Source organism: Arachis ipaensis, chromosome B03, assembly GCF_000816755.2.
Source record: "Arachis ipaensis cultivar K30076 chromosome B03, Araip1.1, whole genome shotgun sequence".
Lineage (NCBI taxonomy): Eukaryota > Viridiplantae > Streptophyta > Magnoliopsida > Fabales > Fabaceae > Arachis > Arachis ipaensis.
In genome coordinates, this window is record NC_029787.2 from 72295257 (window position 1) to 72305274 (window position 10018).

Sequence of the window (10018 nt, forward strand, 5' to 3'; positions counted from 1 at the left end):
TATCAAAAATCAACAATATTTAAAAAAAAAAAACAGAAAATAATATATATTTATAAAAAAAATTAATGAATTAATGTTTTTAGTAAAAAAAAATAAAAAATTAATTAGTATTGATCGAAATACAAAATAAATAAATAAATAAATATTGACCACCTTTTCATATTTATCAACCCATGCTTATTATGGGTCTTTGATGTACTTACACTACATATTATTATTACTATTATGATTTGGCTAATTAATACTAGCAAGAAGCATCATCCATTACGACAAAGAAGTTGTAACTTGTAACTTATCTCATAGGTATAGTGTTTGTTATTATTATTTTGGCAAAAAAGAAAAAGTAACAAAGCGCTATTTTGTCCTTTTCTCTTTTAGTTTTTTAGTTAGTAATTTGATTGTTTCTGTTTTCATGTTCATAAACTGCAGGTGTCATCACAGGTTCTGTTACGGCTGTGGAGTTAGCTACGAACCCCAACCTAACATAATCCACCAACAATGCTTTTGCCCATTAAATAGAAATGCATATGATTAAGACTTGGTGATTTTAGAATTGGGAAAAAACAAACAATCAGTGGCATAGTGTAATTTGGTTTAAGGTATTGAACATTCAAATTACTAGTTCATATTTTTATATTAATTAGAAGCATAGTTGATCTTTTGTCGTTGATTTTTTTTTTTTTCCATTTTCAATCTAGAGTTTTGTTGCTCATTTTATTTCTTTTATTATGTGCGTTATTAATTGGTTCCTTTAATAATTACTATTTAATCTTTTATCTGGGATACTTCTTAATAGAAAATTAAAGGCATTTTAATAACTTTTTTCAAGAGGATTTGTGTAAGCAATTTTCTCCTACCAATTTATTCCATCGATAGGTTGGGTTGTCATTAATAAGGCATGATATATTTAGGGTTAAAAGTAAGGCTCAGTTATTTGTATATTAGAAACCAACGTGTGTTATTCAATGATATTTGGAGAGCATTGTGTATTACTCTACTATGGGCCTGCTTTAAATTTTTGAAAGAAACAAAAAGTTGAAGACGTTTTGTGGCAGAGTGATTTTTCTTTTATAATAAACTAGGCAAAACGGCATCGACGACTTGATTAAATTTCTTTTAAAATTTTGTAGGAAGAAAACGTCAGTGACGTAATGTGTAAACTTTTTTTTTTTAAATTTTATTTTAAGCAAAACGTCAACGACGTGTTGTATATTAATTTTTTTTTAAATGAAAACATCAGTGACATTTTGTTAGAATATATATTTTTAAATTATTTTTTGGTGAAAACGTCGTTGACGTATTGCAAAAAAGAAAAAACGTTAGTAACGTTTTGTGAAAACGGCAGTGACATTTTGTGCTAGAGGAAATAAAAAAATATAAAAGTAACTATAAAAGAAGTTCTGGATTGTGTTAAAACGCAAAAATGGAGTATGAGAGTAAAGTTTAAGTGAAGTAATGAGAGCTTTGTTCTACAAAATGTGCTCAGTTTGAGAGAGTGAAAAAAATTTGTGAGTGAGTATGATGAGTGTATGAAATGGAGGGTTATATTAGTTTAAAAATATATTATAATGGTCAGATTTTATCTCATACACCTGAAGGTGTGAGTTTTTTATGTGAGAATCCATGTGTTATTGTTGTTCCTCTGTTAATAACATATGAAGGACTTAAGAGTATACTTTCTCAAAGTGTAGATCATCAAGTGCACAAAAGAGTCATAAATATTCTGTATAGGCAGCCTGTGCTAGTATTTGGTGGTTTTGGCCAATTTCAAATAATGCATGTGACTGATGAAGATAGTATGCAAAGAATGTTTTTTACCTATCATCAAACTAGAGCACAGACCTCACTTATCGAGTTGTATGTTGAGTTCGAAGAAATCGATGATGTTGACTTTCCAGAACCCAACATAGACTAGGTGGGTTATAATACTGAAAGCGATGAAGAGTTTGAAGGTAATTATGAAGTTGTTGGTCCAACTGAAGATGTAGAGGAAGATGAGATAATGGTTGAAAGAGATGTGGCTGATGTTGCAAATGCACTAACCGGACAACATCCATATGGAGAGCCATCTTTTATGCATGCTTTGAATCTGGATGCCATGCATGCACCAGAATTTCCTGAGTACGTCAATACAGGTAATTTTGTTGTTGTTGTTATTTACTTTTTTAATATTAGAAATATTATTATTTGTTTTGCTTTTATGTTAGTATTATTTTTAATTTTTAGATTGTTATTACTATTTATTGTTCTCATTATTATTAATAATAATAGAATATTATTTAGATTTATTTTTGTTTTATTATTGGTACAGCCCCAGCTGTTGTAGCTACCAGTGAATTTGCTGTTGGAATGGAATTTAACTCTAGAGAGGCTGTTACTAAATCAGTTAAAGAGTATACCATTCGAAGAGAAGTTGATTATAGGGTATATGAATCAGAACCAACAACATTCTATGCTAAATGTGTACAGTATGGAATAAGTTGTGATTGGCTTATCAGAGTTAGTCTTATGAAAAGACAGTATTGTTGGGTGATAAGGAGGTACAATGGTAGTCACACGTGCACCAGAAGTACCATATCTCAGGATCATGCTAAACTGGACTCTGAAACAATTGCAGAAGCAATAAAGCCATTAGTTGAGGCTGACCCGTCCATAAAGGTAAAATCTGTCATTGCTGAAGTACAATCGAAGTTCAACTACACGATAAGTTAACGCAAAGCATGGTTGGCCAAGCAAAAGGCAGTGAAAAAAATATTTGGTGGGTGGGAATCTTCATATGAAGCTTTGCCCACATGGTTTGAAGCAATAGTTGCAAAAGAACCATCAGCAGCTGTTGAGTATGAAACTGCATATGGCTATCGAGGGGATGAGTTAGTTGAAGATCTCCAGATTCTGACATGAGTCTTCTGGGATTTTTAACCATGCATTAAAGAATTCAGAAGTTGCAAGCCAGTGGTCCAGGTTAATGGCACACATTTATATGGAAAATATAAAGGAGCTTTTTTAGTTGTAGTATCACAAGACGACAATGGGAATATCATGCCTCTTGCATTTGCCCTAGTTGAAGGTGAGACTGCCGATGCCTGGCACTTTTTTCTTAGCCATTTGCGAACACATGTAGTTAATCGGGATGGTGTTGCCCTTATCTCTGATCGACACGAGTCAATCATCTCAGCTGTGGGTCGTAGTAATGGAGCATGGGAATATCCGAGAGCTATTCATATGTTTTGCATCCGACATATAGCATCCAACTTTTTGAGGAGTTTCAAGGCACCACACCTGCAGAGGCTAATTGTCAACATTGGCTATTCTAGAACAATGCGTGAATTTGATATGCGTTACCAGAGATTATGTGAGCGGGGGGAGGCTTACAAGCAGTGGTTAGACCGGATCCCTCGACAGCAGTATGCCTTGGCATATGTGGTGGACATCGTTGGGGCCATATGACAACTAACCTAGTGGAGTGCATTAATGGAGTATTGAAAGGGGCACGCAATCTTCCGGTCACAGCCCTTGTTAAGGCAACTTTTTACAGGCTAAATGCATTGTTCACAAGGAAGAGAGCTGAGGCTGAGGCTCGTATAAGTGCAGGACAACTATTCTCTGAATATGCAACTCAGAAAATTCTGTCAAATCAGCGCTCAGCGGGGAACATTCAAGTTAACCTATTTGATAGGCAGAACGAGGTATTTGAAGTGCGCGAGATGCCAAGTGGGTTGGAGTTTGCAGTAAACTTGCGCCTTCAGCATTGTGATTGTGGTGAGTTTCAGGTGGATCGAATTCCATGTCGCCATGTATTTGCCTGCTGTGCAAACCAGCGCTTGGATTAGAAACAGTATGTGCACGAGGTTTATACGATGGGTGAGATCCGAAAGGTATACAAGACCCGATTCAGGCCACTAGGAAACCCAACAACATGGCCTGTGCATCAAAGACCAAGACTCGTACCCAATCCCAACCTCAAGCGAGTGGCCAAAGGTCGTCCTAAGAAAACTCGCTTCTTGAATGAGATGGATATTCGTGATCTACGTGGTCCTAGGCGTTGTAGGCTTTGTGGCGGTGAGGGTCATAGTCGAAGCAGATGCCCGCGCCGTGGTGAAACCAGTGCTAGTGGATCGGCTCCAAACTCGTAGTCTGTGACCTTAGTTGTTTCCAACATCTTAGTTAGTATGATATTCAGTTGTATTTGGGATCTTAGTGATTTCTGTCATTATCTGTAGTATTATGTTCAATTATAGTTTGTCATTTGCGGTGCATCCAATACTTTATCTAGCCTTATGTTTGTATTGAGTCATGTGACACTTATTTTGCGTAAGTTAATTTACAAGTTTGCTTTGACTAGAGAATTAAATAAAACAACACAATGGGTACATAATTAAAACAATAAAATAAAATTACATTCCCTGAACGTAAACCATAAACAACCGAGCTAACTCATTTAAATATACTTTTCTTAACGGTTTCGGCCACCTTAGAGCATCCCTTTTTTACCCTCTTCTTTATCAATGACGGGCTCCATCTAGATCGACTCTTACGGGCCGGATCAATCCTAAGGTTGTAACCTTTACTTTGACCTTGGACATCTGTAGGATAACACAAATATAGTCATGCTCAATACAAACCAACACATATATTGATATAGATCAATGATAAATACAATTCTAGTCAACAATAACAATTAAATTACCTGAACCAGAATCGTCATCCATAACATCATCACCTGTACCAGGTTGATCAACCTCATCCTCATCTGCAAGAGTCTCATCAACCATATCCTCACTTCCAGGAGTCTCATCAACTGCATCCTCATTCTCCGCCTCGTCACCCTCAGACATAGAAATTCGTGCCGGACTTTGGCAACATCCAATGCCTCTGTGGACACTCCTAACTGAATCAATAGAAGTTCTTGCCCTAGAATGCTCAGAATAGGCCCGCAGTTGATTCCTCGCATCCAAAGACAATCGTCCGGAAACAACGTCAGCCACTGGCACCTGTATAGGGTCTTGGATAGAGTATAAATCATTAACCCACTGAGATGACTCGGGACCCTGTACCCAATCAATAATGTGTCTATATTGATCCTCATCCTGTGCCACTGCGCCTAGTAACCGTGTCAATGAATCTTGCGGTACCTGTGTCGGCCTGTATGCCTCACAAATGGTAGATGGCTGATCATATGGTGGATGGGTGAAAGGTTGTGTATATTCTTGTGTGTATGGTGGGGGTGGATAATGTGGATATGGTTGTGAGTATGGTGGTTGTATGAAAGGTTGGGTGAAAGGGTTTGCATATTCCTGTAAGTACTGTGGGTGTGGATGTTGTGGTGGGTATGGATATGGCTGTTGATATGGTAGGTATGGGTATGGTGGTCCTTGTTGTTGAGGTGGTCCTTGTTGTTGAGGTGGTTGTTCTTGCTGAGTTTGTTGTTCTTGCTGATGTGGTTGCTCTTGTTGACCTTCTTCCTCATGCTCAGCAAGCTCGGATACCCGCAAGTGATCACCAAATTTACCAATATACCAGTCCATGTACTGGTCAGATGGTTGATAGTTGTCCACATGTTCACCTGTTAAGACACACATAGAACTATTTAACCATTGTGAGATCCATACTGCATGTTCTATGCCCCAGTTCTTATTCTTTGGACCTGTTAGCACTATGTTATGGGACGCTCCAAGTTTCATAGCTTCGACTGGGGGGTCTTGATGAAAGCCAAACTGTCTTCTAATCCTGTCAGTCGGATGCCACTCCACAGCCTCAAAACATATTAAAGGTACAGTTGCACTCCAAAGATTTGCACCATTGTTAATGTCAAATGGAATAACTTGAGGCGCAACCCGATTAGGACTGTATGCGTCCCACACAAACTGAAAAAACAGATCAAATAGCAGAGGTATAAGTGCACCAATAATCAATTTAATTCAACATAATGAAAGGTCTTTGCAACAAAACACTTACCCCATCCAGAGGAAGATCATCCAACCTTCTCCTGACGTCAGAGGTTGTCCAATTTTTATAGTGCTCAGTGGTGGGTTGATAATCATTCCACCTGCCATATCATGTTCATATTAGAAACTAATTAATACAGAAAAAAAAACCAAAATCGACAACTTAGTTAAATATTACCTGCGAGTGAGTGGAAAGCTGGTATCCACCGGCAGAGGCCCTATTGTCGGCATTCGTATCCAGGCCCACACAAGGAGCAACGCCAAAGGACCATCCATGTCCTTGCAATCATATCTCGATGCCCGACATAATGATCGATACATGTGCGCAAGGCAAGCAGAACCCCAACTAAACTTATGAATTTGAGAAAAGTCACGAAGCAACGGCAAATACTTCCAGTGCACAGAGATTCTAGACTTGTCTCTAAATAACGTCGTACCAAATAGACACATTATGTGATATTTCACATAAATTTACTTACTTACTTGATCAGTCAAATGTTGGCGCCGCTTTAGGGTGCGGAACCATGCCAGCTTGATTCCACTTCCTTTGTGGTCGTTCGGCCCAGAAGCAACACCAAATTGGGCCAAGCACTCGTTTTCTAACCCACTTGTACTATGATCAGTTGATCCAGTCACTGGCAAACCATCAGTTTGGAGTCCAAGAATCATTGCGACGTCCTCCAAAGTGATCGTGCACTCACCATATGGAAGATGAAACGTGTGCGTTTTCGGGCGCCACCTTTCAACCAGTGCGTCTACAGTCGGCCTATGAGACACGATCCTCCCAATTTGAGAAACATAATAGAACCCGCTCGCCTTCAGTTGTTCTTCCACTCTATTATCATATGAGTCTATTTGGTGTAAGTGTCTCATGTGCAAATTTCTTGAACCCTGAAAACAAAATTTAATCATTAATAGTAAATTACTATAACCAGTTCATGACTACTATTATATTCAACACTTACTAAATCACTACATATTCTAATAATTGATTATTACTAAATAAACTACTAATTATTAACTACTACAGTAAACATAAAAATTACTTACATATACAGGATGTCGAAGATATTTTACAATATGATCTTCAGTACGTATGATGTCACGTTTTCCCATCTTCCTCTTTTTTAAACTCTGGATTAGAAAGGACATATTTAAATAATTAAAATATTTTTTAAAAATATATTTGAAATATATGAAAAACTACTAAGTACTAATAATTAATTAACTTACTATTAATTAATAGTAAAATAACCTAAAAAAATTACAAAGTCTTAGTCTATAGTTCAAAAAAATTTTGTTCATAGTTTCAGTCAAAAAAAAAAAAAAAAGCAATCACTAAATCATTTATCTGAATGGAAGGCTTCGGTTTAGTCGTGGTGAATGGTCCCCAGTATGAAAGCTGCCGTTTTACTTTGTAGGTTTCTTTATTTTAGGTGGGATAAGATTGATAAGGATGGAAGGAGATGTTTTGTGGTAGAACTAAAGAGAAGATGAAGAAATGGGAAAGAGAAGGAGTTAAAAATCTTCACGCCGGTGAGAAGGAGATATTTTGTTGAAGAATGAAACTGACGTCGCTGAGAAAACGGCAACGACGTTTTCCTGTATCCCCACAACGGCGTTAAATACGTATTTTTGGCCATTTCAGTGGATAACACTAATAGAGGCCCAATATTAAAAATAAAAAACTCTATAAAAGTAACGACCTAATTTTTAATACATTATGATCGTACTAAAAGTAAGATGTTACTAACTTGTTTTTTTTATTATCTATTTAATGTTACTCCTTCACGACATTAACACGTTTCTAGTTTTATCAGATGAAAGCTAGTAAATTTTGTTAATAACCGTTCAACAAAGACTTCCAATCAGTGATGGATCTAAAAAATTTATATTAGGGGGGCAAAAATAATATACATTATATCAAAAAATATATTAATCTAAATTTTAAAAAAAAATAAAAGTGCACATTAATTATTCGAATAAAAAAACTAAAAATTACATATAATAAAATAAAATGAAAGATATTTTTTTAAAATAATCTTCTGAATTAATAATAATTGAAACTAATGTTTTATGTAAATTAAAAAATTAAAATAATTTTTAAATAATTCTACTTTAAATACTTTTTATAATAATTCAGAATTAATTAAATATTTCAACCAAAACTAAAATATAAATTAATAATTACTGAAACTAATATTTTACGTAAATTTAAAAAAATTCTAAAAATTATTAACTAATTCTTTTTTAATTCTGTTTTTTAAATTAACAAAGTTATAAATCAATTATAAAATAAAAAAATTTCTTAGATGATTCTGTTTTTCCAAAAAGCTATTTCAAATTTTAAATAATAATAACCTAAATTAACGCTAACAGCCTAACAGTAACTAAGTCACTAACTAACAATAATTAATTTACTAAAACTAATCCTAACACTAACTAACACCTATAATGCTATACTAATGCCGATAATACTACTACTAACTACTAAGTACTAATAATTAATTAACTTACTATTAATTAATAGTAAAATAATCTAAAAAAATTACAAAGTCTTAGTCTATAGTTCAAAAAAATTTTGTTCATAGTTTCATACAAAAAAAAAAAAAAAAGCAATCACTAAATCATTTATCTGAATGGAAGGCTTCGGTTTAGTCGTGGTGAATGGTCCCCAGTATGAAAGCTGCCGTTTTACTTTGTAGGTTTCTTTATTTTAGGTGGGATAAGATTGATAAGGATGGAAGGAGATGTTTTGTGGTAGAACTAAAGAGAAGATGAAGAAATGGGAAAGAGAAGGAGTTAAAAATCTTCACGCCGGTGAGAAGGAGATATTTTGTTGAAGAATGAAACTGACGTCGCTGAGAAAACGGCAACGACGTTTTCCTGTATCCCCACAACGGCGTTAAATACGTATTTTTGGCCATTTCAGTGGATAACACTAATAGAGGCCCAATATTAAAAATAAAAAACTCTATAAAAGTAACGACCTAATTTTTAATACATTATGATCGTACTAAAAGTAAGATGTTACTAACTTGTTTTTTTTATTATCTATTTAATGTTACTCCTTCACGACATTAACACGTTTCTAGTTTTATCAGATGAAAGCTAGTAAATTTTGTTAATAACCGTTCAACAAAGACTTCCAATCAGTGATGGATCTAAAAAATTTATATTAGGGGGGCAAAAATAATATACATTATATCAAAAAATATATTAATCTAAATTTTAAAAAAAAATAAAAGTGCACATTAATTATTAGAATACAAAAAAATTAAAAATTACATATAATAAAATAAGACAAAAAATATTAAAATATTTTTTCATTACTATTTTTAAAAATAAAAAAATATATATTTTAAATTAGTAAATTGATCAATTGACTTTAGAAATTTAGAATTATTCTTCACATACAAGTTATTTACACATACAAGTTCATACAAGTCATTTATATTGTATTGTTTAAAAATTTTTGGTATATGTGTATTGATAAGTTTTGTATAATTCAAAACTCTTCCTCTTCTTCCTTGCATTATAAAAGTGAATTTTATCGAGTTAGGATTAACTTGTATAAACTTGTATGCTAAAAAGACTTGTATGTGTAGCAGGTCTCAGAAATTTATATGCAATATAATTACATATAATAAAATAGAACGAAAGATAAATAAATAAATAATAAGATTACCAAATTGAGAATAAAATAAAATATATAAATTTATGAAGAGAATAAAAAATTAGATTAATACCTAAACTATAATTGCTTGAATTAAAATTTATAATTGAAAATATCAAAAAGAGAAACAATAGAATTGAAAGATACATAGAGTCATAGAGAACTTTTTTTTTAAATATTGGGTGAACGGTGGTGTTATCCACCAGAATGAATACGCATGCGTGTTAATACGCATGCGTGATTAACAGTGTTATGGGAGTTGTCAGTTTCCATGATGAAAACATCGACACCGTTATGAAAGAAAACGTCATTGACGTATTGGACAAAACGTCACTGACGTTTTGCTCTGCATGGCGACACTTGGCAACTCTCTCTCTCTCTTCCCACATGTTAACAC

The 10018-nt window shown here is 34.1% G+C and overlaps 2 protein-coding genes across 2 annotated transcripts; both read right to left on the bottom strand.

Moving 5' to 3' along the window:
• On the bottom strand, nucleotides 4410-6349 carry LOC110269720 (pollen-specific leucine-rich repeat extensin-like protein 2). Its single transcript, XM_021117582.1, has 3 exons — nucleotides 5956-6349; nucleotides 4688-5864; nucleotides 4410-4583 (listed from the first exon to the last, which is right to left on the bottom strand). The coding sequence occupies exons 2-3, from the start codon at nucleotides 5679-5681 to the stop codon at nucleotides 4435-4437; spliced, it is 1143 nt and encodes a 380-aa protein (XP_020973241.1). The 5' UTR covers nucleotides 5682-5864; nucleotides 5956-6349; the 3' UTR covers nucleotides 4410-4434.
• Nucleotides 5722-7084, bottom strand: LOC110269468 (serine/threonine-protein phosphatase 7 long form homolog). The gene is made up of 6 exons (XM_021117318.1): nucleotides 6996-7084; nucleotides 6429-6836; nucleotides 6124-6296; nucleotides 5956-6046; nucleotides 5775-5864; nucleotides 5722-5727 (listed from the first exon to the last, which is right to left on the bottom strand). Exons 1-6 carry the CDS (start codon nucleotides 7059-7061, stop codon nucleotides 5722-5724), a joined length of 834 nt encoding a protein of 277 aa, XP_020972977.1. The 5' UTR covers nucleotides 7062-7084.

Coding starts and splice junctions, on each gene's coding strand:
- LOC110269468 (XM_021117318.1), bottom strand. CDS start 7,061: ATGGGAAAACGTGACATCATACGTACTGAAGATCATATTGTAAAATAT. Junction 6,297..6,428: donor GCCAACATTTGACTGATCAA/GTAAGTAAGTAA, acceptor CAAATTCATAAG/TTTAGTTGGGGTTCTGCTTG. Junction 5,865..5,955: donor ATGATCTTCCTCTGGATGGG/GTAAGTGTTTTG, acceptor CTGTTTTTTCAG/TTTGTGTGGGACGCATACAG.
- LOC110269720 (XM_021117582.1), bottom strand. CDS start 5,681: ATGAAACTTGGAGCGTCCCATAACATAGTGCTAACAGGTCCAAAGAAT. Junction 4,584..4,687: donor GGATGACGATTCTGGTTCAG/GTAATTTAATTG, acceptor GTTATCCTACAG/ATGTCCAAGGTCAAAGTAAA.